The following is a 27,972-nucleotide window of genomic DNA, read 5'->3' on the forward strand; positions in this document are numbered from 1 at the left end:
CTTGCAGTGAGCTATGGGGTTCCCAGACCCAATCAGGTGTCACACAGCCACCAGTAACTGCAGTGTCAGGGACTTCAATGCCTTCTTCTGACCTTGGTAGGCTTCTGTGCATATATACACTCAAGCACACAAATAAATCTTTTGGGGTTTTGTTTTGTTTTGTTTCAAAACAGGGTTTCTCTGTGTAGCCCTGGCTGTCCTGGAACTCACTCTGTAGACCAGGCTAGACTCGAACTCAGAAATCCGTCTGCCTCTGCCTCCCAAGTGCTGGGATTAAAGGCGTCTGCCACCACCGCCCAGCTACAAATAAATCTTTTAAAGAGATTTTTATTATTTTAAAGTGTGTGTACGTGCCTGCGTGAGTTGCAGAAGCCAGAGGATTTAGACGCCCCCCAGGAGCTGGAATTAAGAGTGAGCTGCCTGACATGGGAACCAAACTCAGGTCCTCCAAAAGGAAAGTACGTGGTCTTAACCACTGAGCCGTCTCTCCAGCCTAATGGGGGCTGGGGGGAGTCTCTTAAGCATTTTGCGTGCTGCTAAGTTCTGTTTCAAGTATACACCCCTTGGATTCTTAGTGAAGGTAGAGGATGCAGCCATCATCCTTACTCAGTCGGAGAACATCTATTAACCAACAGGATACAGGTTCAGTTGCAGCCAGCCACCACCAGCTGCCTCTGTCACAGTGGATTTGCCAGCCTGGGAGGGGTGCAGTCGGTGGAACTAGGCTCTAAGTGGTGCAGTGTGCGGGCCTCTGCAATCCTCAGTCACACTGCTAGCCTCCAGCAGTCATGAGACTCTGCAATAACATACGCTCTGATGTGTGCTTAAAATCTCTGGCTTCTCTTACTGCATTCCAAAAAAAAAAAAAAAAATCCAATCCCCTCACCAATGCATTCGAGGCGGCTTCTGCTTCCTGCCGTGGGCTCTGGCTCCTTTCGCTGGGCCACACCTCCTCCCTGCTTTTTCCTGTCGACACACTTGAACTCTGAAGTCCTTCAGTTTAAAATTCTGGCCCACTGGACCTTCTCAAAGCTGACTCCTCCAGATCTCAGTTGAAATGTCCCTGTACCGGTTAGGTTTTACTGTCAAGATGACACGGTGTCACCTGAGATGAAGGAGTCTCAACTGAGGGATGACACAAATCTGACAGCCCGGTAGCCATGGTTATGGTGAATTATCTTGACTACTGATTGACGTGGGAGGCCCAGACCAGTACGGGCAGTGTCATCGCTGGATATGTGGTCCTGGGCTGTTTAAGAAAGCTGGCTGAGACATTGTGGTACACACTTTTAAACTTAGCACTCAGAAGGGAGAAGAGGTGGATCTCTATGTGTTCTAGGCTGGTCTGGTGTACATACTGAGAAATGCAGCATTTAATACTGTAGAGGTCTATACTATAGATGAGATGGCTCATGGGTAAAGGCACTGTCTACACAAGCCTGACAACCTGCGCTCCCTCCCTGAATACCAAAGGCAGAGGGAGGAAACTTACTCCCAAAGCATGCCCCCATGTCCCTGCACCTGCCTCGCTCCTCAAACATACACATTCATAGTAATAGTAACAACAATATAAAATTCAATTTTAATTTAAAAGCCTTTATAAAGCATGCTCTAGCCCTTTCTCTGGAATAGGTGACAGTAATCAATCTTTTCTTTATGCTTACCTGCTTGCATCAAGTCTGGTCAAAAATAAACCCCCTGTGATTAGAAATTCGTGCTGGGCTTAAGTCTCTGACATTTAGGACACCTTCGATTCCCCTGCAACCAGCGAGAACCGAGAACAAGCATTCGGAGCCACTGTGAACATCTCGATATTTGATGTACACTCACTTAGCACTAAGAATTTCTACAAAAATAGACATTTGGTTTATTAAAATGTTTCAGAGAGGCCAGGCACTGTGGAACGTGCCGTTAACCCAACACTCCAGAGGCAGAGACAGGCAGATCTCTGTGAGCTTAGAAGCAAGCTAGGGCTACATAGAGAGACCCTATCTTAGACCAACAGGTTTCAGGGAGGCACACAGGCCTACAGGGAGCTGCTGAGTGGATGCTCTGAATCTTTGAGAAACCCTAATGGTAGACTGGAGCCGAGCACCAGGCTTTGCACATCCCGACCCACGGATGCCTGAGGAGTATGGCCAACGAGAGGAGTGACAGCAGCATCAGGCCTTTGGCCACACACTGAGACCGGGGCTCCCCTGAAAGACAGCAAAAGGCAGTTGTTAAGAGCATGAAGGTCCTTGTGCCCGCAGATCACCAGGGAAACCAGAAATGTTGAGCAGACATGATTGTGCTCTCAAAGGAAAGGACACACAACCTGTTTGTCCATGCAGAAGGCTAGGAATGGGGGTGGCTAACAGCCTGGTGAGCTGCAGTATCTGTGGGACCATGCCATATCAAGACCCCACAATCAGGACCGGAGGTGGCTAACAGTCTAAAGGACCTTATGTAATCTGTACTGCCAAGGGCTCCGGCAGGCTCTCACAACCAGAGATGGCTAACAGCCCACATGACCTCTATACCATCTATATGACCGAGACCGTGCCAGATCCCTCCTTAGGCTCTTAAGCTAACACAAGTAATCTACTCTAGAAGCCTTCTTTTCTAAAAAATAAAAAAAAAATCATTTATTTAATGTATATGAGATGCTGTAGCTGTCTTCAGACACACCAGTAAGCCACCATGTGGTTGCTGGGAACTGAACTCAGGACCTCTGGAAGAGCAGTCAGTGCTCTTAACCACTGAGCCATCTTTCCAACCCTAGAACCTTTCTTGAAAGAAGGGACATGTACTTTGAGTTGTGTTTCGATGTTAATTGTGCCTCCTTGCGTACTGGGGATTGGATTATACCAGGAAACTTCCTCCCAGATTGTACTGTGTTTAAATATGCTGGCAATAAACCACCTGACATCAGACTCCTGAAGTTTGACCCAGCCTGGACGACTAAGTCTGGCTGAACTGAGTTTTCATTCATTCTCATTTCTTATTGGCTTGTTTCCCTGCCAACTATAACGCTTAACAGGGAACAACCACACTTGCAGTGAACAACCCCCCCCCCCATCCCAACAACTGAGTCATACGACATCTTGACGTTGAAGGTGATAATTTAGCGATTACTAGAGATAACCACTCTTTGTTATCATTTAAACATCATAACCATAATTTCTAAACATCAACGTTGGTGTGGTTTCTTCTTTTAAGTCTTTTGTGTTTTAAGTTGTCCGGGACGTTTACACATTGACACGTAAACAGTTTTAATTGGCACAACAAACAACACACAGAAACCGTGCTTCCTACCTTGATAATACTGGGTCAGAGGGTACAGAAGCTGGGGCCAACACAGCTCATTCCGGGTACAGTCATACTCTGTGAAGTTGATCTGGAATCTACAAAAACATGAGAGCATCGCGGGGAGAACAAGTGAGAAGTAGGAAGGAACCTGCGAGCCAGTCAGCTACTGGCCATGGTCAGGGGGCGGGGCATCTGCGCAGGAAGGACCCTGTAAGCCTGTCGGCCATTGGCTTACCTCGTTGGGGGGCGGGTCATCTGCGCAGGGATGTTAATAAACTTAACAGAGGCACTGAGAGGGAGGAGGTCGGCCTTGTCCTCACAGGTGAGCCCACACTGGTACTGCCAGGTCACTGTGGAAAACCTAGAAGGGGACAACGGTAAGGTAGTGTGGCCACCAACCATTGAAAGTCTAGGAAGCCAAGTGTTGCATCAAGTCTAGACCCAGACTCTACAAGCCCTTGTACCCGTCACTGGCTGCCTTGGCCAGCTCCCTCCTCCAATCCAAGTCCCCGCATAAGGGTTCTCTTAACAGAGATAGCCTGTCTCCCACAGTCTAATAAGAAGAGTGGCTGACCATTTATCGAAGGGATTCGCTGGCCGCAGCAGGGAACTAAGGTGCTTTTTTTACCTATTCTGGCAAGGAATCCTCAGAACAGTACTGTGGGGATGGGATGTTGCTTAGCCAAAGAAGCTCTGGCTCCATCCCAACGCTCTGAAGTGGGCCTGATGGGGCATCGCCAGCCCTATTCTGGTAACTGCACCCCAACTTTCCATGGGGGTTGGGGACACACCACTCCCTGCTTTCTCTGTTCAGTGGGTCAGAAGATACCAGCCTGAATCCGGAGCCTGCCTGCCAGAGCAGCTGATAGTTCTGGACATAGTGAATGGCTCCAGAAGGAACACATGATCCGGCTGAACAACAACAACAAAAAAAGAAGAAAGTCTGCCTATATCTGTCTTGACAAGGCGGCCTCTCTTTACTAAGCCCAGGCAAGGTGAGGCTGGTGCTGACCTAACAGGACTAAGGAGGATGTCCCTGATTATGAAGACAGTTCCAGGACAGGGTGAGCTGGAGATAAACAGAAAAGAGATCTCTGTGACCCTGTAGGCATGGGGACTCGCCCAAACTGAATAGCACCCATCACTTGTTGCTAAGTGGAACTTGTCACATAGGGTAATGATGCAATGCACAGAGGCATTGTCATGTCTTAGATAAGGCTACTGAATAGCAAACTGTCCAAAGTCACACACAGCTCCATGATCTGAACCTATGGGGGCCGGCAAAGCCTCTAACCAGTGGCCACATTCTGTCACCAATATGCCACCCGGGCCCACAGAGTTAAGTACCCTCAAGCACGGAGCAGCCCCTTGCTAGCCCTGGCCTTCCCCAGATATTGCATCATCTCTTATACAGAGTTTTACAAATACTCCTGAGGGCGGATGTCTGTGCTTTCCACTTACACAGCCCTATCTCTTAACAATCATTTGCAAGTGTGCAGATTCCTGCCCTAGCATTACTCGTCTTCCTGCTCTTGACTTTGGCAACTCTCGGGAAGGGACCACACCTTGTCTCCACAGCCAGGATCTCCTGCTGAGCCACCCCTTCCACAGAGCCAGCCTCCGCAGTGAGGATGCGCATGGAGAGGTGGGCTGGAACTTCCGGGCACATGCCATTTGCGCTGCTCAGGGGCAGATCGGCACCTGTGTCAGGGGCGTCGACACCTGCAGGAATGTCAAGTTAGACATCTGTTAATAGCAGCTGTCCTACAGTGTCACACATGATACCCAAAGGGGTGGAAGGTGATATGTTCTGGCTCTGAGACCGGAGGCTTGACTCTCTAGCAAGGGTGTTGTCATTCCATGACTATAGGACTTCACAGCATCTAGAAGCAGGGGCTACTCACCTGGGTGGTGTCTAAATGCTTCCCTGTGTGCTGAATGAGGTCCCAACCCACAGAATAAAACCAAACACAGAGATTCAGTGTCTGGGGCTGCAGAGACAGCTCAGCATTTAAGAGCACTTACTGCTCTTTCAGAGGACCCAGATTCAGTTCCCAGCACTAATATGGCAGCTTACAATCACCTGTAGCTCCACCTCCAGGGCATCCAATGCCCCTTTCTGGCTTCCAAGGGTACCAGCACACATATGGTATAAACTTCCACACAGACACATACATAAATAAATTTTTAAAAATCTTTTCTTAAAAAGGAAAAAAAAAGCCAGGCGGTTGTTGCACACGCCTTTAATCCCAGCACTTGGGAGGCAGAGGCAGGCGGATTTCTGAGTTCGAGATCGAGGCTATCCTAGTCTACAGAGTGAGTTCCAGGACAGCCAGGGCTACACAGAGAAACCCTGTCTCGAAAAAACAAAAAAAAAAGGAAAAAAAAAAAAAAAGACCCAGTGTCTAAGCTTGTCGCTGAAAGCCAGAGTGTGCTGGCAGGGACAGTACAGAACCATGGTAAATAGTTACAAGGCCATTCCAGACATTTACGCCCTAATAGAAGTCATATTTGAAAAGATACTTAAAATTCATCTGAGCATCTTTGATTTCTATGGGTAACCAATCCCCTGCCAGTCCCCTCTTAAAGTGAACAGTTCAGAACTGAGTGACCATCCCCACTGTCTCAGGCTGTCTCCTGATTTTTTTTTTTTTTTGGACTGTTTTAGGACCTGGGAAGTTAGTGCTGGGGTTCAAACCCATGGCTCTCCACACACACTAGACATCATGCGGAACCACATCTTTTTTTCTTTTTTCTTTTTTTTTAAGATTTATTTATTTTATCTATATGAGTACACTGTAGCTGTCTTCAGACACACCAGAAGAGGGCATCAGATCTCATTACAGATGGTTGTGAGCCACCATGTGGTTGCTGGGAATTGAACTCAGGACCTCTGGAAGAGCAGGCAGTGCTCTTAACCGCTGAGCCATCTCTCCAGCCCCCGCGGAACCACATCTTAGCCCCAGATCCACTTTCAAACCTCCCTGTATAGAACTCTCCAGACCACAAGAGTGCCTCCCTGGTTCTTAGCACTCACAACTCTGCTTTCAACACACATTTGTATTGTACACAGGTGGAGTGGGAGGTCCTGGTTGGACTGTGTCAGAGCCCCTTTCACTCAGCACCACGTTTTTCACTCGCTATAAATTACTAGGTCAACTCTCAATGCCAATATTCTTGGGTGCTCAAAACAGAAGTGCAAACTGATGTGCCCTATACACCGTCAAGCCCAGACTCTCAGCAAGAGGAAGCTCAAGATAGTTTCCTCTTCGAGCAAAAGCCATGAGAGAGTTGGGCAGAGAGCCCTGGGCAAATGCAACAGGCTCTCGAGCCATGGCTGGTGACGATAGGCTCAAGGGCAGTAAGCCCCTCTGTGTGGCCAGTGTGACTCACGTATGACCTCCAGCCAGCCATCGTTCAGATCGCCGTAGTCCGAGTTGCCTCTGCTCGCCACGTGTGTTGCCTGTATCAGCAAATGCAGTCTCTGAAGGACATTCTCCCTGCAAGAGAGGAAGATAAAGATTCTCAGTCAGTGGCCAGCGGGGCTGGTCCTCAAGTCCACTTCCAAGAGTGGCCATGCGTCTTTGCTGGGAGCCCAGATAAAAATCTGCTGGAGCAACTGGCATTAAAAACCAGGATGTATATGCGTGGGTGTATGCTGAAGAGATGGTTCAACAGTTAAGAATATTTGCTGCTAGCCGGGTGTGGTGACACATGCCTTTAATCCTAGCACTTGGGAGGCAGAAGAAGGAGGATCTTTATGAGTTTGAGACCAGCCTGGTCTACATATCAAGTTCCAGGACAGCCAGGGCTACGTAGAAAAATTCTGTCTTGGAAAAACAACAAACAAACAAACAAAAGGAATGCTTGCTGTTCTCCAGACTTGGGTTTGTAGCATGTCAGTTTTTAAATACATGCTTGCTCCTTGCCTGGTGCTGGCAATGGACATCTCACCCAGCCCCCACGGCTAAGGTTCAATTCCCAGCACCCACTTGGTAGCTCACAACCATCTGAGACTCCAGTTCTAGGGCATCTGACAGCCTCTTCTGACCTCTGCAAGCACTGCCTGCACATGGTGCACAGACATACATGCAGGTAAAAAAAAAAAAAAAAAAACAAACAAACAAACAAAAAAACCGCTCATACCATAAAATGAATAAATCTTAAGGCGGGAAATGTGCTGGGAGGGGCCAGTGAGGTGGCTCAGTGGGTGGAAAGTTTGTATGCAGGCCTAAAAGCCTGAGTTGGATTTCTAGACCCTACAACGTGGTCAGAGAGAGCACTGGTTCCCAAGAGCTGTCCTCTGACATGTGAAGCACATGCATGCTCACACACCCTCCTACAAAATAAAGATAAATGTTATAAAAAAAAATGAGGAAAAAGAAAGAAAACAAGAAAAATAGCAACTGGTGGGAGGGTGTGGAAAACCTGGAGCCGTCCCACTCTGCTGCAAGGAGGGCAATAAGGTGCCACCACTGTAGTAACAGTGGGTTCTGCAGATGGAAAAGGGGATTACCAGATGACCTGGCACTTCGATCCCTGGGGGCACAGACAGAAAGAATGGGAAGCACATTCAAACAGAAAATTGCACGGGCCTGTGTGCAGCAGCAGCACACAGCCAAACGACGGAAAAGCCAGATGTCCATCAACCCAGGCTAGACAAGATGTGAGATAAACAGACACACAGAGGCAGGCTACGAGTCACCATAGAAACAGATGGAGCTCTGGTGCATGCTGTGACACGGAAAATGGCCGGGTGGGTATGATCCCATTTCAATATCCAGAACAGGCAAAGCAGAAAGCAGGGTGCTTGGTGCCTGAGGCTTTGTGGAGGAGAACCGGGGGAGTAACTACTTACACATACAGATTTCTACTTTTGGTGATGAAAATACTGTAGAGCTAGATAAAGCCTGTCAGAACTTCACGAATGGCCTAAACGACGCTCGGTTGTTCGCCTTTCCTTGTCTTTAGTTTTTTAGCCATTTGTGTGTGTGTGTGTGTGTGTATGTGTGTGTGTGTGTATGTGTGTGTGTGTGTGTGTGTGCATGTATGAGCCAGGGCATACTTGGGGAGGTCAAAGGTCAACTTAGTGAGTTGGTTTTCTTTTACCACATGAGTCTTGGTTTTTTAACCCAGGTCATCAGGCTTGGCAGCAAGTGCCTTTCCCTGCCAAGTCATGCCAACAGACCATTTGTTTGATGGTATGTTGAGACAGGGTGTTAGGTGCAGCCCAAGGTGACCCTAAGCAGCAATCCTGCCTCAGCCTCTAGAGTGCTGGGACAGAGGCATGAGCAAGTGCCTGCCCGTGTCACTTACTTCCCAATGGTTAAATACATTATGGGACTGTTACATAACTTAAACAAAAACAAAAAACATCAGAGCTACCAGGATGGCTCAGGGTAAGACACACACACACACACACACACACACACACATGTACCAGGGCACACAACCACCTGTACACACACATACACACCAGGGCATGCAAGCACCTGTACACACACATACATATACACACACATCAGGCACACACACACACACTCCAGGCACACACACACCAGGCACACACACACCAGGCATGCAAGCACCTGTACACATACATATACACACATACACACACACACATACCAGGCACACACACTCCAGGCATGCACACACACACACACCAGGCATGTAAGCACCTGTACACACACATATACACATATACACACACTAGGCACACACACACCAGGCATGCAAGCACCTGTACACACACACACACACACATGCTCACACACATATACACATATGCACATACACACACAAACACTCTCCCATACACAGACACACACACCACAAACACTGGGACATGCTTAAACCTCTCCTCCCTCTCTCTTCTCCCCCCCACCTCTCTCATACCCCCCTCCTTACAGACACACACAGACACACACACCAGGGCATGCATGTACCTATACATACACACCCATAACAGGGCATGCATGCACCTGTACACACACACACACGGTATACATGTACCTGTGTCCATACACATTATACACACACACACAATAATCATTTCATAAATGTTAAAAACAAACCTGTGTGTCCACCACTCACTGTCACACGCGCTGTGTGTGTCCACACCATCTTTAGTTCACTGCAACTTTTCAGTCTTCTGTCTTTAACATTCACTCAGGAAATTAATTTTAAGGAGACCACTTAAAATGCAGGAAAATTCCTCAGTGAGCCAGCTTTGGGGAGTTGGAGACAGGACGACTCAGGAGTTGCAGATCTTCTTGGCTACGTGAGACCCTGTCTCACACAAACCAAGCAACGAGAGACTCACCTGAGCTGGGTACAGTTCTCCTTAACCCCAACTTCCAACAGGCAGCCAGAAAAGGCGTCTTCTCCAAATAAAACGGGCCTGAGAGCGGCTGATGTGCACAGGCCCCTTCCAGCTGCAACAGAAGGATGAGCCCCTCACTGCTAAGTACAAGTAAAGACTTACTTCAAGGACTTCCAGCAAACTCTCTCCAAAGCACTCAGGAGGCTGAGGCAGGGGTATGGCAGTACAAGGCCGGCCTGGGCAAACAGAAAGACCTTGTTTCAAACAAACAAAAGGTGTCAATTTTTATCTTTTTGGTTTTTTTGGAGACAAGGTCTTTCATAGCCCAGGCTGGCCTGAATTGCTTATGTAGCTGAGGATGGCCTGACCTCCTGATCCTCCTGCCTCCACCTTTTAAGTGCTGGGACGACAGGAATGCACCAACACACCTGGCTAAACAAAATAAAAGCAACAATGAAAAGCAAAAATAAAGTTTCTGGCTTTGGAAAACTCTAATCCCAACCTGTGGGTCATGACCCCTTTAGGGGCCACATACCAGATATCCTACATGCCGGGTAGTTATACCGCAACTTATAACAGTCACAAAATTACAGTTATGAAGTAGCAAGGAAATAACGTTATGGCTGGGGGTCAGCACAACATGAGGAACTGTATTAAAGGGCCACAGCCTCAGGAAGGCTGAGGACCACTGCTCTGATCTTTCTGATCCTTTCAAAGCCAAACGAAGGCACCATTCTGTGCAAGAATTCTTGAACCAGGTGCAGGGACTTCCTGTAAGTAAACCAGATGTTGCTGCTTCTGGCAGGTGTGGACAACTCCTTCTGCCATGCTGGGGTGCCCTCTGTTCAGAGGGAGCTGCTCTGGCTCCAAGGAACAGCATGATGGGCTAAGGCAACAGACAGCACAATCCTGCCTGAATCGCTCTTACCCAGTACTTTAGGTACAACATGCAAAGCATCCTTGAAAAAGAAAGAAAAAGTCCCGGAAACACAAAACGCAGCCCCTCCCCACACGCCATAAACCAAAAGGGCAGCAAATGTTTCCAACTCCAGGCTATTGGGGGCAGATCACATTTAGCCAATCACAAATGGCAAAACCACCTTACCTGGCTGCCAGAGGTGCAGCGTGGTGACATTCATCCCGTTGGTATGCAGGGCTCGGACCGGCTTGCCAAGCTGGTAACCTAGACACAGAAAACAAAGCAAGGAGAGCTGCCATCTTCCGTCCCCTTAAGAAGGTAAAACTGCAAGAGGGAAGCTGGAGTGCTTTGAGGGTGTTTGGCCCAGGGAGTGGCACTATTAGAAGATGTGGCCTTGTTGGAGGAAGCGTGTCACTGTGGAGATGGGTGCTGGACCCTCCTCCTGACTGCCTGGAAGCCAGTCATCTCCTGTTTGCCTTGGATATAGAACTCTCAGCTCCTTCTCCAGCACCCTGCTTGCCTGGACACCGCCATGCTTCCTGCCATGATGATAACAGACTGAATCCCTGAACCTGTAAGCCTGTCCCAATTGAATGTTGTCCTTTAGAAGAGTTGCCTTGGTCATGGTGTCTCTTCACAGCAATGGGAACCCTAAGGGAGCCTGGGCATTGGCCATTTGTACACACCACCCCAGCAGCCAGCACAGCAGCACCTGGGAGGCTGAGACAGGAGGATGGTGATTTCTATTTACTATTTTCATTTTTTTTTGTTTGACTTATTAAATTCTTAGCCAGGCGTGATGGAACCCATGTGTAACCATAGTTCTCGAGGTGTGGAGGGAGGAGGCTCACAAGGCAAACCACTTACACTGAAGGCTGTGCCATCTACCTAGCAACGGCACCGACATTTCCCAAAACAACTCCCTACAGCAAAGGCCTACTCAGTGCATATCCACACTTCCCTCTCCATCCCCGAGTGTGCTTTACCGCCAGTGCTGCAAATCAGGAGCCAGTCAAGGTCTCTGTACCACTTCTATGTCAGGCCTTATTTCCCACCATTCCTGAATGCCAGCCTCTCCTAATGTATTTGATTTATCCCAGCTTATCTAAAATATTACCATATATGTTACCATATCTCAAGTGCTGAGCAGACCCACGGGATGTAACAGGCACCGAGAGGCCAAAGGACGGCGAAATAAGAAGATAAATGAATAGCAAGCTGGTGTTAGCCTTTCCTGAGGTGACACGAATGAACATGCAGTCAGGAGACACAAGGCATTGGTGGGCTGGCTCACAGGAGTGTGGATGACTGTAGACAGTTGCATCACTGAGAATTCCACCCAGCATGGGTGGTGACCTCCTGTCCCACGGTACCTCCCAAGCCCACACACAGCTGGGGAGGGGAGCAGGCCTGAGCTTGTTGGGGGTCTCTCGTAGATACAGTCAGCCACAGTTGCTCTAAGGTAGTAATGGCTACTCAGAGGACAGTGGCCCACACCAAGAGTATCAGGTTTCTTGAAAGGCCAGTGGCACCAGGTGATAGTACTGTGCCCTTAATCCTAGCTACTCTGAGGCTGAGAGAAAGGCATAAAATCAAGAGTTTGAGGCCAACGGTGGCTGCACACAAACACCACATCTCAAAAACAAAACAAAACAAAAACAAAAACAAAACCCAGGGGTCAGAGAGATGGCTCAATGGTTAAGAGCATTTGTTGCTCTTCCAGAGGATACAAGATTGGTTCCCAGCACCCATGCTGGGTGATTCACAACAGCTTGAAACTCTAAATCCAAATAATCTCACACTCTCTTCTGATCCCCACGGGTGCCTGCACACAAGTGGGACATGTGCATGAACACACACACACAAACATAAATAAAACATAACAATTATTTTTAAACAAGGGGCTGGTGAGGTGCCTCAGCAGTTAAGAGCAATGGCTGCTCTTCTGAAGGACCAGGGTTCCATTCCCAACACCCACACAACCGCTCACCACTGTTCTAGTTGTAAGGAACAACTCCAGTTCCGGGGGATCCAACAGACACACATGCAGGCAAAACACCAAGGTACGTAAAATACAAATAAATCACTAAAAAAAATTAAAACAAAACAACAACAACAAAACCATCTTGAAAGAGTCAAGCACAGTGGCACAAGTCTTTAATCCCAGTACTAGGAGGCAGAGGCAAACACACCTCTAGTCCACAGAGAGAATTCCAGGACAGCCAGGACTAGCTACACAGAAGAGCCATATGAAAAACAAACCAAAACCAAACAAACCCACAAAACAGAAGAATAAAAGACCAGGGATGGAGAGATGGCTTAGCAGTTAAAAGCACTGACTGCTCTCCCAGAAGTCCTGAGTTCAATTCCCAGCACCCAGGTGGTGGCTCTCAACCATCTGTGATCCGATGCACTCTTCTGGTGTGTCTGAAGACAGCTACAGTGCACTCATATACATAAAATAAATAATTAAAAAAAAAAAAGAATGAAGACCCAAGGCCAAAGAGAACAAAATTTGCATGCAAAGCAACACTGTGTATTAAAATATAAATTTACCACAGGAGAAAGTAGACTGTCATGGGATAAACTGGTCATGGAGACAAACGCAACTCAAGATAGTTCCTCATGACCACGGGACAGCCCAGGATGCCACCCTAAGATCTGTGCAGAAGAGTAGCACTGCTATTCATTCTACCTGGATTTCCGGAAAATTCCTTCTCACCACCACTGTTATGGCTTAAAAACTTCACTGTGAATCTCTGGGTCATGGTTCCTAGAAACAAAAGAAACCGGAAACATAACGTGCACCATTTTGTTGGGAAAGAAATTAACTCCCATGAACATGATGCGTGCATGCTGGAAGACTGAGGCAGGAGGATTGCTTTGAGGCTGAGACCAGGGCTACACATCAAGGCACTTTCTTGAAGAGAAAAAAAAAAAAGAATCAAAACAGAAACAAGACAGGTGGTGTTGCACATACTTAATCCCAGCACTCAGGAGGTTGTGAGTTTGAAGCCAGCCTGGTTTACACAGAAAATTCCAGCTAAGGGCTATGCAGTGAGACCTTGTCTTTATTTAGAATTTTTTATTTTTTAATAAGCCGTCCAGTTTAAGGTAGTTTTGTTTTTTTTTGTTTTTTTGTTTTTTAAAGTCTCTATGTAGCTCTGGATGTCCTAAAACTTCTTTGTGACCAGGCTGGCCTCGAATTCAAAGATCCTCTTACCACTGCCTCCTGGGTGCTGAGATTAAAGGCATGTGCTAGCATGCCCAGTCTATTCTCTTCCTTATTCTAAAGTTACATCTTATTTATTTCGTGTGCATGTGTGTGATACAAAAGAACTGGCAAACACATGGAGGACCGCAGACACCTTAGCCTTGTCGGTTCCACTGGATCAAGCTCGGGTTGTCAGCAGCAGAGGGCTTCAGTGACTGGTAGAACTGTCTTCCCAGCCCAATGGTACTATTTACATTATTATTTTCATTTTTAATTGCATGTGTGTGTGTGCATATGTGCATGCCAGTGCAGGTGTCTATGGAGATGGTCAGTCTCCTCTGAGCTGCCTGGTAGAGATGTTGGGAACAGAACCCAGGTCCTCTAAAAGAGCAGCTGAGCCATCTCTCCAGCCCAGGTACTACTTTAAAAAAATAATAATAATCACTTTTTTTTCCTTGTTCTTTTGAGACAGGGCTTTACTGTATGTACCCAGGCTGCTCTTGAGTTTACTGCCAATCCTCCTGCCTCAGCCTCGGGAGTGCTGGCATTACAGGTGTGAGCCACCATGCCTGGCACAAAATTTCATTTGATGTGCAAAAGAATCCTGAATCCTTGATTCAGTGAAAAACACACAGGGTTAACAAGTCTAGCTTCGGGCTGGAGAGATGGTTCAGCAGTTAAGAGCACTGACTGCTCTTCCAGAGGTCCTGAGTTCAATTCCCAGCACCCACATGGTGGCTCACGACCATCTGTAATGGGATCTGATGCCGTCTTCTGGTGTGTCAAGGACAGTGTGGTCATATACATAAAATAAATGAATAAATCTTTAAAAAACAAAACCAAGTCTGGCTTCATTTCAGGGGCTATAGTTCCGAAAACCACTGGGGAAGGAGACACTTCGAACTGAAAACGTTCTGGACCTCTCACTGACATTACCTCTCTGGTGGGCGCTGATTTCTGCCCTGATGACTGTGATGTCTAGGCCGATGATGGAATTATTTTGCCATCTGAAAACATAATGCTCTTCCACACTCACGTTTCTGGGGGCCGATCCGGCGCTTAAAATTGTGTCTACAAAGACAAGAATATACACATAAATGAAAACTCTTTCTGAGCTACAATCTGTTACTTGGGGGGTGGGGGTGCTCTCTCTTTGCCTCAGTGGGCTCCCGGTAACCTGTCTCTCCAGCTCCCCAAGGAAGCCTGGCTACCTCTTCCTCCATGGAGCTTCCTGTGGTCTCAAGTCAGGGTCGGCCACATCCTCCATTCGACCTCAGTTCCCTGAATAACTCTGTCCCTTTCCTTTGATTCCTGTGAACTCAGTGCTTGGCTCATAGCAGGAGCACAAGCAGGCACTTGGGGACACTCATGCTCCGGAAGCAGAGGCTTCTAAACACACAGCCAGGAACAAGGTCATAAACCACTGGAAAGGAACACAAACCACACCTTCATTCAAAACAAAGGGCTACTCACGTCAGCCCCACCCACACAGCTGCTAGGGCAGCTTTGCATGGCTTCACAGATGCAAAGCAGGTTAACTGCCAGCAGGAGAGACAGCTCAGATCCCTAGAGAAAGCCAGCTGAGGGGGCCTATCAGCAATTCTGGTGCTTAGCCTGGCAGAGAACAAGATGCCCCATTTCAGACAAGGTGGGAGGAGACGAAGAGCCACAGCCCAGGTTGTCCTCTGATTTCCATGCATATGCCTCCACTCATAACAAACATGCACACATGTCATACACACACACACACACACACACACACACACACAGATTAAAGTTGTTTAAAACAATAATAAAAATAAATCTTAATAAGCAAATACAAGCTGGGTTTGGTAGTGCATGCCTTCAAATCTCAGCACTCAGGAGGCAAAGGTATGCAGCAGATCTCTGTGAGTTTGAGGCCAGCCTGGTCTGCAGAGTGAGTTTCGGGGCAGCTAAGGCTACACAGAGAAACTCCGTCTTGGAAAAACCAAACCAAACCAAACCAAACAAACAAACAAAATCAAATATAAAACAAATGATACAGACATAGTGGCTTACGCCTTTAATCCCAGCATTGGGAAGGCAGAGGCAAAAGCATCTCTGTAAGTTCAAGGCCAACCTGGTCTACATAGACAGTTCCAGGACAGCCAGGGCCACAGATTGAGACCCTGCCTCAAAACCAAAATGAAACAGAAAAGAGCACGTGTGTTTTATAGATGAGTACGTGTGTTTTATAGATGAGCACGTGTGTTTTATAGATTTGGCATGAACGTGTAACACTGACGCACCTGGACTGGTGATGCGCTTGTCCAGGTCAGGGGCTTCCTCATAGGTGACTGTTGGTGTGACCAGGCCTAAAAAGACACAGAATTAACTTCCACAGCAACATGTGGTCCATCACGGGGGCGCCCACCTACTCACAGGAGGCATTTCAAGGTAATAAGGAGCCAGGCAGCTTTGTGACCCAGACTTACAATCCCAGCATTCAGAAGATAGAAGGAACACCCTAGGCAATACTACCTCAATAAAGTAAGTAAAAAGGAGAAAGACAAAAAGTGAAAAGAAGAAAAGAAAGAAAGAAGAAAAAAGAGGAGGAAAAAAGAGGAGGAGGAGGAAGGAAGAAGAGGAGGAGGAAGAAGAGAAGGAAGAGAAAGAGGAGAAGGGCTACTGTGCAACCATTCCTGTGGCAAGAGGCCTCCCAGCCCTCTCCTCACTCCTACACCATCAGAGGCTGGGATCCCTCTGCTCCTGGCCCCTCACTACACCTGCACAGAAGGGTGGCAGGAGCTGGTACCAGTCCCTGTGCTGTTGCTCTGCAGGGTGGAATATACACGGAGCAGCCACTTTGGAAGAGTGTTCTGTCCCCTGAGCTCATCAAGGAAGCTGCATGGCATGGTGATCCCATTCACAGGACTGTGCCCAAGGAAAAGGAACATCTATCCCACAAAACTGTGTCCTCAAGTGCTCACTCCAGCACTGGTCACAAAACCAGGAAGGGGTGGTGCCCACAGGTGGACAGCAACACATAGCTGACCCATACAATAGAATAATAAGCCCCCCTCTCACCCCCACCTCTGCCCCCCTCCCAAGAAAAAGCAGCACAGATGTGTGCTTTCAAAAGATGATGATAAAGCCAGGCAGTGGTGGTACACACTTTCGATCCTAGCAATTGGAAGGCAGAAGCTGGTGGATCTCTGAGTTCGAGGCCAGCCTGGTCTACAGAGTGAGTTTGAGCACAGCCAGGGCTACACAGAGAAACCTTGTCTTGAAAAAAAAATAAAGGAAAAAAACAAGCATAAGGAGAAGAGGAAGTCTGGGGTGGGTGAGGTCCTGAGCCAATGTGTATTTTGATATAAACATGGACTCTGGGACCCACTGGCCCATGGCAAATTGGCAAAGCCGTTACCCATATGGGCCAGGCTCAAAAAAAAAACAAAAACACAGCAAAGCTTTCTTTGGGAGTCCCAGTACAAGTGTTTATGAACTATTCACCAGCATATGCAAAGACTAGCAAGTGCAGCTTCCTCCTGGACGTTTACAGCCTGAGTCCAATGCCTACAGAGACCTCCTCCAGAGACCAGCTAACCTCCTCTGCACTGTACCTAATGCACACGCTGAGGTTCCCGGCTATCACAGTAGCAGTTAGAGAACCCTCCCTGACCCATCCCAGTTTCACACTGTGTGTGTGTCTCTCCTTTCTTCAGTCCTTCCCTGCCCCTAGCCAGGGTTCCTGGACCCAAGCCTCTTGGGATGCACCAGCAAAAGAATGTTTCCATCGAGGTGAAATGCAGAGACAGACAAGAGCTTGGTGGCTCACTGCTGAAAAGATGCCAGCTCTCTGTGCAGGTGCAGAAAGATCCGAGGCTACTCAGAAGTGTCGGGTATACAGTATTGTAAAGAAAGCTGCCCGCTCACATGACATTACGGAGATTTGACATAACTGACAGTAAAGCCCTGGTGTGGAGGAGTTACTCAGTACTAGACCACTGGGTTCTACGCCCAGTGCAGAGGAAAACACCAATCACACACGCAGGGTGCAGTTCAATCAGACTGAACTCTTGCCATGAAAACACCATCCTCAACCAACAGCTGAACCATCACCGGATGCCAAGCCAGTGGCTCAAACACTGGAGAAGGAGGGCTTCTCTATCAACAACACCATTCTAACCGTAAAGGCAGCCTACCTCCCGTCGTGCGGATCTTCATGTTCTCAAGGACAATTTCATCCTGACCTTGGTGTACTTCCAGGTCCCTGGTGCATATACTGTCAAAATTCCTCAGGAAAGCCACAGGACTGTCCTGTAGACACTGCCCAGCCAGAGACACCTGAGGGCGAGGAACAATTACAGTACATTGATTTCTTCCTCCCGTCTTAGAAACGGTCTTTCTGCCAAGCTTGGTGCTCCAGCCTGCAATCCTTGCACCCGGGCAGGGAGTGCTCTGAACTCAGGGCCAGCATAGACTACAGTGTGAGACTCTATCTTGAGGCTACCCTACTCCGATCCTACTCCGAGTTGCTTTCTTCTACCTGGCCCTATTGCTGGACAATGTCTATAGTAAGTACCCACGGTGACCAACTTTAGGGAGTCAAATCTGGAAGCCACCACTAACAGTTAAGTGTTCTCTAATACACCTGGGACAGACCCTGGCTGCGTCCACTACGTGTACAAGTCACGATGTATATTCAACCGTGGTGTCTCCCTCATCACAGCCTGATTCTGGAGGGAGGTAGGAAAGCCAGGGCCCCACATGGAAAAACCATAGCCTCTACTGCAAAGCACCACCTCCTGCCCCCAGACAGTTTCAGTAACATTAAAATTGGTTCCCAGGGATAGGCACGGTGGCTCACGTCTTTAATCCCAGTACAGAGGCAGAGGCAGGTAGATGTCAGTTCAAGGCCAGCCTGGTCTACAAAGTGAGCCCAGGACAGCCAGAGCTGGTACCCAAAGAAACACTGTCTTGAAAGTCCAAAAAAAAAACCAAAAAACAAACAAACAAACAAAACAAAACAAAAAAAATGGTTCGCAGGAATAACAGACAAACTATCTGGTATTCCATGTACTCCCAAAGACAGGGTTTCCTAATGATGGACTCAAAAAGCAAACACTTCACATGCCTTCTAACATTTGGTTTGGTTTGGTTTTCTTCTTTTATTCTTTTGTTTGTTAGTTTAGACAGGGTTTCTCTGTGTAGCCCTGGCTGTCCTGGAGATTACTCTGTAGACCAGGCTGGCCTCGATCTCACAGAGATTCTTACTGTCCCTGCCTCTGAGTGCTGGATTAAAGGCATGTGTTGTGTCACCTTAAGTCGTGCCTGACTTAAGACCTTCTAACCTCAAAAGATTTTTCAACATTCCGAACGTTATACTCAACCATACATTTAGAGCGTCTTAGAAAGGGCTGGGGCTGGGGGTGTAGCTCAGCTGTAGAGCCCTTGATTGGCATACACAAGGTTCTCGGTACCAGCCCCAGTACAATAAAAACATAAAACACCAATAGGGAATGAACTGGAGACTAACCACCGCCTCCAGAGTCCACACAGAGACTCCCCGGGTTTATGACACAGGTTCCCGCTTCGACTTAGCAAAGACAGGGGTTGAGAATGAGTCTTTTCAGTCTACAGACTGTTAACAGTTAATGCACAGGAGGAAGGTAAGCTCAGAGGGAGATTCTCAGAGGCAATGCGAGGTAAATCCGAGTGTTGAAATAGAAGGCATTACCTGAGGGATGGTAAAATGCCCCTTCGTGGTCATTATGGGCTCTCCTTGTTTGTAACTGGCCTCAGCGAAGTCTCTTAGGTCGAAGTGCAAATGGGCTTCAAAGCCGGGGGAATGTCTGGGGGAACTGCGAGACCAGGAGACACGATCAGTGGGCCTGCAGGGGGCCTGCTCAGCCTGGGCACAGGTCCAAGACCCACCCCAGAACAATTAAAAAAAAAAAAAAAAAGACTAGTAACACTTCAGCTGTTCTTGCTTTGAGACAGGGTCTCATGTCGCCCAGGCTGACCACAAACTCTCTGCGTAGCCAAGGATGACCTTGAACTCCTGTCAGACATGGCCTCCCTAACCACAACCTAGTGTGGGCTTCTTTACGGTACTGAGAAAAAATTGTGAGTCAAGTCAGGGACCCAAGAAAAGGAAACTCAGTGACCGTGGGGAGGAGTGCCCTCCCTGGCAGCACCAGGCACTCACGTGGCACCGTGGTAGAAGTGACCGAGGAATGGTGAGGTGGAGGGTGGCGACTGCACACACAGGAAGGGAAACCAGTCAGGAGTCTGGTGAGTAGAGCTGACTGCACAGCGATGGTGGAACGGAGGGCTAACGTGCCCTCCAAACACACCCGAGAAGCAGGACCATTCAAACAGCTCTCTGACCTCCGGCTGACAGTCCTGGGAAACAGATAAAAGGATGCCGAGGGCACACAAGCTCCCAGCCAACACGAGGACATTCGCTCTGGGGCCACCAGCGTGCAACCTGGTAGACGAGTCTCAGTCTCCTCCCAAAGTGCTTCGCAGAGCAAGAAGAATTCCTTGGGCCTGTGGAAATGGCTCAGTCAGTAAAATGCTTGGCACGCAAGCATGAGGACCGAGTTCCATTTCAAGAACCTACATAGAAAGGCTGGGTGTGGTGGCCTGTGACTGCCCAGGCCACTGAAGAGGGGCAATCCCTGAGGCTCACTAGCCAGCCAGCCGAGCCTACTCTGCCTGCTGCAGGTTCAGTGAGAGAGAAAAATTAAAAAGGGTGCATGGTTTAAAAAAAAAAAAAAAGGTGCATGGTGCCTAAGGTATTATCTTCTGGCTTCCACAAGTCTTTGGACACATAAGCAATCACACACACACACACTACACCACACATATATAAGCCTCTATAACATGCTCACACACTCACATGAACACACATGTGCACACTCACGTGCACACACACGAGCACACACACAAACTCCGTCCCTCACACTCGCATGAACACAAAGTTCCTTAGTCAGCTCCCCAGTGGAGTGCAGTCAGAATCTTCCAGCCTTCAAGGGAGTGAGCTTCAGTGGGAATGTCATCAAACCAGGCCAAGAGCTAGAGGTATGACCTCATCCACTCGGGAGAATCAGGCATGGGGATCAAAAGTTCAAGACCAGTCTGGGCTCCACAGCAAGTCGTAGGCTAACCAAGGTTCTAGAGTGAGACTCTCAGAACAGATGAACAAAGGCAACAACAAAACATTTCATTTTCCCTGGAGGAGAAGCAAAAAAAAAAAAAAAATTCTCAACCACATACGACCATATTTCTGCAAAAATGGGACACCCTGGGTACGAGAGAATACACCCGTCATTTGTCTAAAATTTTAAGATTTTAAGGTATGCATTATAAACCAGGGGTGGTGATATGTGCCTACAATCCTGGCACTCAGGAAAGCTGAGGCAGGAGGACTACCTTAACTTTGAGGTCAGTCTAGACTACACAGTGAAACTTGTTACTAAATAAACAAACAAGGGCTGGCAATGTGGCTCAGCGTGTGAAGGTGTCTGCTGCCAAGTGTGACAACTTGAGTTTTATTCCTGGGACCTCCCACAAGTTGGCCTCTGACCTCTACAAGTATACTATAGAATAATCCTCCATACCACATTCTCTCTCTCTCTCTCTCTCTCTCTCTCTCTCTCTCTCTCTCTCTCTCTCTCTCTCTCTCTCTCTCTCCCCCCCCCTCTCTCTCTCATACAAAACAACCAAACAAAAATGATTTGCAAAGTGAAATCTAATCTCTGTTGTCACCTATCCAAAAGCTGCTGGTGGCGACTGCTGGAGTCTCCCATACCTTCTCAGATAGCCAGGTAAACCGAAAAAAAACCTTACCTGGTCACAGCAGCAGCGAATGTCACAGGCCTTGGCTGTCAAGTCACATGGACAGGGACCCAGGGGCTGATAGACTTGGTTAGGAATGACCGTCATGTTCTCTGAAAAGTACACGTCAAGAAAAGCTCAGCTACAAAAGAATGCCACAAGGCATGAACACGTGTTTGACATTTCCAAAAAAAAGACTTGAATCACAATTTGTGCTTGTGTGAATGTGTGTGTGTGTGTGTGTGTGTACATGTGTGTGGAAGGCCGGTGTTTTCTCTACCCCTTGGTTTTTGGTGGTGGTGGTTTTGACTCAAGATCACACTACGTACACCTTGCTGGCCTGGAACTCAGATCCATACACAGCCAGTTGAAGGACACAAGCCAATGGATCCGCTGAGAAGGCTCCTCACAGACTCTACACAGCACAGGGAAGCCAGGGGCCAGCTGGGCAGTGGTGGCACACACTTTTATTTCCAGCACTTGGGAGGCAGAGGCAGGTGGATCTCTGTGAGTTCAAGACTAGCCTGGCCTACAAGTTGAGTTCCAGGATGGCCAGGGTTACATGGAGAAACCCTATCATGAAAAACTAAAAAAGAAAAAGAAGAACAAGAAGAAGGAAGAAGAGGAGGAGGAGGAAGTAGAAGCAGCAGCATCCAGGACCAGACAACAGACCAGGCAAGCACAGTAGGGTTAGTCTGTGTGACCACACTGAGTGTACCAGGAGGCCTTTCTCGGCTATATGAGCAAACAGAGGCTCCTCTTGGTGTGTCTGCTCACCACACACTCCTGTCTGTCCTTCCCTCCTCCTGGTTTGGATCTATGCCTACTAGGTCTGTCAGACCATCATGAGTTCTAAATCTACACAGCCCATCCACGGGCGGGTGTTCCAGACATCTCGTAAATACACTGAAGCATTTTTTTCCTCAGAGGAATACTTATAAATTGATTTTGAGTTTGTTTATATAGCGGGTTACGTTGATGAACTTCTGTATATTGAACCATCCCTGCATCCCTGGGGATCAAGCCTACTTGACGGTGATGCTATGCATTTTTTTTCTTATGAGTTTATAAACTGATTTTGAATTATGTGTCTTTGTGTATGTGAGTGCGGGTGTCAGCGGAGACCACTGGAGTTCCACACCTGTGAGCCTCTTGAGGTGGGAGCTGGGGACCATGGGTCCCCCGGACCAGCGGTATGTGCTCTACAATCTGGATCATGGCTGCTACGAGGGCCTCCTGAAGGCGTTTACATCCTCGTTGGATTTCTCTGGGAGCTTCCTGAAGGAGCCACTGGTTATTTTCTTGGCTTGCTTTGCATTTTAAGCATTAAAAAAAATACTGTTTTCTTCTTCCTTTAAAAAATGAACTGGGCATGATGGCTCCTGCCCTCGATCCCAGCACTTGGGAGGCAAAGACAGTAGGATCAGGAGCTCAGGCTAGCCTCGGGAACACAGTGAGCTCCAGGTCAGTCTGGGCTATGTGAGTCTCTCTGTTTCAAAATACCAATTGAAATTAGGTCATGGTGGTGCACATCCATAACGGGAGCACACAGGGGGCTGAGGCAGGATGATTTGGATATGGAGAGGCTAACCTTGGCTACCTAGTAAGATTAAGGCTGGGGCCAAAGCTACACAGGCAAGAGATGCTGGAGTCTGATGCAGGCTAGAGAACAACGGTGGTTGGCACCTATGGCAAGCTAGCCCATGTCATTGTATGTCGTTCTTGTTACTTTTTTAGAGACATGGTCTTATGTAGCTCAGGCTATCCTCATACATACTATGCAGCCAAAAACAACCTTGGATTTTCTCATCCTCCTGCCTCCCAGTGCTGGGATCACAGAAAAGCACCACCTTGCTCAGTTTTCTGCATTGTTGGGAATTGATCCCACAGTGTCCTGCATGCTAGGCAGGTACTCCACCACACGGGCTGCACCCGCGGTCCCTCTTGTTTCTTTTTCTTTTGAGTTTTAGAGAGCTTATTACAGATTCATAGGTGGGAGCCTAAGAAGGAGAAAGAGTCACGCCATCTGAGTGATACACAGAGGTCTGGTGCAGGGTGGACAGGCACACGGTGGGAGGGGAGAGTCAGAGACAGTGTAGGAGAAAAGGACACAGAGTGCACGCTTAGGCTCTAGCCGGCCTCAGAATGGCAGGAGAGAAGAGAAAGCAATAGCTGTGCCTCTCTGGGTCAGCACAGAGGAATGCAGGCCACGTCTGTTCTTGTTCGTGTATTTTCTCATGCTTGGGTACCAACGCATGGGAACCAATTCTACCTTCTCCACAAAGGCACTTGAAAAAAGTGATTTGCAAAAGATTCGTAAGGACAGGCAGATAATTAGGTGGGGAGGTGTCTGACACAGACTGTCACTGTGTAGCCCTGGCTGTCATGGAACTCACTATGTGGACCAGGCTGGCCTCAAACTCATAGAGATCCGCCTACCTCTACCTCGGCAGTGCTGGGATTAAAAGCGTGTGTCACCACTGCCTGGCTGCAATCTTAACTCAATAAAATAATACAGAGTAAAAATCTCAAAACAAACAAATAAAAAACTAACACCCATCCCCACCAAGAAAAGAGTACATTTAGGAAGGCAAGAGAGACCCAAGAGTTGAGTCTGGTGACTGAAGACGAGGCTTGGTGGTTAAGGGCGCTTGCTGTTCTTCCAAAGGACCTGGGTTCAATTCACATTACTTACAAAGTGGTTCATAATTCCAGGTACAGGGGATCTGTCTCCACCTCCTGGCTTCTTCAGGTCCTGCACAAACGTAATGCCTATACACTCATCCAATCACAGGCACATACATACATACATACATACATACATACATAAATTAATTAAAAACAAAAAAAAATTAACTCAGGAGCCAGAGGCAAGACATCTCTAACCTGGTCTACATAGTGAGATCTAGACAAAACAACCCGATAACAGAGGTATATCTAACACACTGTACACACTACACAATCTTCAGATGGTGGCTGACAGAAAATGTTTTGATGGCAGACATCACTTGCCTGATGCATTGTGGGTTACAGACGTGTTGGGATAAATCTCCACCTGGATGAGCAGATGTGCTAAGCAGGATGCATTGTGGGATGCTGAAACCAGCAGAGTCTGCACGATGCACGGGGGCTCTGAGAACGAGGCTGTCTCATCTGTGGAGCACCAGTCCAGACCCCTCTTCCACCTTACGGTCACTTCCAGCATGTTCTGGAAGGGAAACACACAGCTGTGCTTTTAAAGTGACTCACCTTGAGTGTCTGTAATGATGAGGACGAGGAACGGAACGCACTGTGAAGGCCACGTGGGCCTCGCTTGCTCTGTTTTACCTAAGAGCTGTGTACAAGATGGCGCACCTTACAAAAGGAGCCCTGCATACAAAGATGGCAGCGCTCGCTTCAGTGTCAACCAACCTGTGGCACGTAAGCTCTGGAGCCTTTCTCATACTACGTTTGCTATTTATTTACTCATTTATGTGGTGTGTGTATGTGCACACATCTGTGCTGCTGGGATTCACTCAGGGTTTTGCACATGCTGGGCAAGCATTCTACCAGCAGAACTATATTCCTAATATAGTTAATTCCTAATTTTAAAAAAAATTTTTTTTCTCTTGGAGGCTGGAGAGATGGCTCAGTGGTTAAGAGCACTGACTACTCTTCCAAAGGTCCCGAGTTCAATTCCCAGCAACCACATGGTGGCTCACAACCATCTGAAATGGATCCGATGCCCTCTTCTGGTGTATCTGAAGGCAGCTACAATATATTCATATATACAAAATAAGTAAGTCTTGAAAATTTTTTTCTTTTTATTTATTTGTGTGTGTACAAACCAACAGAGGCCCAAAAAGAATGCTGGATGCCCCGGAGCTAGAGTTATAGGTGTTTGTAAGCCACTGACATGAGGACTGGGAACTGGCTCTAGTTCTTTCTCTGTTAAAAGCAGTAGTCGCTCTTAACACTGAGCAGCTTACCCAGCTCCATTTCTTTCTTTCTTCCTCCCCCCCCTCCCTCCCTCCCTCCCTCCCTCCCTCCCTCCTCCCTCCTTTCTTTCTTTCTTTCTTTCTTTCTTTCTTTCTTTCTTTCTTTCTTTCTTTCTTGCCAGATCTCATGATCTCACTGTGTATCTCTGGCTAGCATTGAACTTGCTAAGAACAGCAGGCTGACCTCAAACTAAGAGATCAACCTGCCTCTGTTTCCTGAGTGCTGGGGCTAAAGGTATGCATCACCATGTCCAGCCCACTTCCTAATCCCGTGTGTGTGTGTGTGTGTGTGTGTGTGTGTGTGTGTGTGTAATATATATATAATTATGAGCATGGGTGTTCTGCCTGTGTGTATGTGTGTGTACCATGTGTGTGCCTAACACCCTCAAAGGCCAGAAGAGGGCGCTGGAGACCCTGGAACCGAATGAAGTTACAGAGTGCTTTGAGGGGCTGTGGGTGCTGCTAGTTAGTCCTGGGTCCTCTGCTAGAACAGTATGTGCAACAACTAAATCATCTCTCCGGCTCCCCTCCCCCACTTTTTCATCTTAAAGACAAAAGCAAACAGTGGGGCTGGAGAGATGGCTCAGTGGTAAAGAGCACTGACTGCTCTTCCAGAGGTCCTGAGTTCAATTCCCAGCAACCACATGGTGGCTCACAACCATCTGTAATGGGGTCTGATGCCCTCTTCTGCTGTGTCTGAAGAGAGCAGTGGCGTACTCACATGCATAAAATAAATAAATAAATCATTAAGAAAATAATAAAAGCAAACAGTACTTGGACACGTAGAAAAAACTCAACACAGGTCCAGTGTATGAACCCAGCTTGTGAACCCAGCTTGTCAAGAAGATTTTGAAGTGTTTATATCTTCCCAGTAGCTGAAGATCTCACACACACATACACACACACACACACACACACACACACACACACACACTGTGCTAGGTAGTCTTGCATCTACACAAGCTAGAGTTAGTTGAGAGGGAACCTCAAGAAAATGCCTCCATAATACCCAGCTGTAAGGCATTTTCTTAATTAGTGCCAGCCCTGGGCTGGTGGTCCTGGGTTCCATAAGAAAGCAGGCTGCGAAAGCCAATAAGGAGCATCCCTCCATGGCCTTTGCATCAGCTCCTGCCTCCAGCTTCCTGCTCTATTGGAGTTCTATTGGTGGTTGAGTGACGAACCACCTCAACTTGCCTTTTTGGTCATGGAGTTGCCTTGTAACAACACAAATCCTAAGACACACACACACACATGCATATACATAGAAGGCCCTGCAAAAACCTACACAGGAGGCTTCCAAAGGTGCAATGAAGCTGTTGCCTTAGGTCTTACCGCTTGGGGGCTCACAGTCACATTCCAATCCGTTGTCACATTCCAATCAGCTGTCACATTGCTGAGGCCACCACAAGTAGGAACTGGCAACACTCCTAAGCGAGAAATTAGAATCTGAGGTAGCTAGGGTCGAGTGGCCTGGGGTAGGAATCCCCCCAGACAAGCTACATGAGACTGGTCAAACAGTATGTCTCATTTGCCAAACGGGATTTTAAAAGGCTCTGCTGTTCTTATGAGAACTCTGAGGTACTGTGTGGGAATCTCAGGGGAGCTAGCTCAAAGAATGGTGGCCTTTTATTTTCCTTAAAAACAAACCAAGTTTTATTATGCAAATCAGACTGACTACATATCCACATATCCACCTGGGTCTGCCACCTCAATTCTGGGATTAAAGGCGTGTGCTACCACCATGCCTGGCTTGTTGGCCACTTTTACTTCAAACTCTCTTATCCAGGACCAGTCCACAGGGCCTACAACACGCACAGACACTGCCTTCCGGCCCCACTCCTATTCTGCTGAGAATAAAATTCTGAAGGCAGCACCCACGCTCCCAAAAACAACTAGAGTCCTACCTTCCTCGATCTGCAGTGGAGTCAGAGACACGGTGACATCCTTGCTTCCTCCGACCAAGGACGCGCGGACCTCGGGGCTTGACATCCGGATGAAAGGTGGGATGAAAACTAAGAGGGAAGGAAGGGTTTACGGAGAGGGGTTAACGGGTGCAGAACCTATACCTGGGGTGCGTGTGCTGGCTTTTTACGTGGCCTGGCTTCCGGGATCCTAGGAACCGCAAGTCTCGCCCTTTACGAGCCAGATTCCCTCAGCCTGAGCCATGCAGGCCATACCCCCGCCATACGCACCCGGGTCCCCGCGCAGCGGCCTCAGGACGCCCTGCAGCAGGAGGAGTCCCCACAAGAAGCTGAGCTGTGACAGAGAGCCCATACCCGGTGCAGGTCTGCCTCAGAAACCCAGAATAGCCTGGAAGAGAAAAAGCAGCGGCCTTTGCCGCCTGGCCGACGCCATATTGCCAAGCTAAATGCCCGTAGCCATGGCAACCACCAATGGCTGATGCGAATGTCGTGATTGGTCCAGGTTTACAGCTCCAGCG

General features: G+C 48.0%; 1 protein-coding gene across 1 annotated transcript; it reads right to left on the reverse strand.

The window, feature by feature from the left end:
* Positions 1–1,843: 1,843 nt before the first annotated feature.
* Positions 1,844–27,806, reverse strand: Tctn2 (tectonic family member 2). Its single transcript, XM_028766040.1, has 18 exons — positions 27,725–27,806; positions 27,437–27,544; positions 26,865–26,959; positions 24,568–24,763; positions 21,568–21,668; positions 19,922–20,118; positions 19,451–19,574; positions 17,916–18,057; positions 16,020–16,085; positions 14,686–14,820; positions 13,231–13,308; positions 10,722–10,799; positions 9,617–9,728; positions 6,685–6,791; positions 4,857–5,013; positions 3,527–3,652; positions 3,298–3,386; positions 1,844–2,198 (listed from the first exon to the last, which is right to left on the reverse strand). Exons 1-18 carry the CDS (start codon positions 27,804–27,806, stop codon positions 2,071–2,073), a joined length of 2,121 nt encoding a protein of 706 aa, XP_028621873.1. The 3' UTR covers positions 1,844–2,070.
* Between the last annotated feature and the right edge of the window lie 166 nt (positions 27,807–27,972).

Source organism: Grammomys surdaster, unplaced genomic scaffold, assembly GCF_004785775.1.
Source record: "Grammomys surdaster isolate TR1022 unplaced genomic scaffold, NIH_TR_1.0 166, whole genome shotgun sequence".
NCBI classification, from domain to species: domain Eukaryota; kingdom Metazoa; phylum Chordata; class Mammalia; order Rodentia; family Muridae; genus Grammomys; species Grammomys surdaster.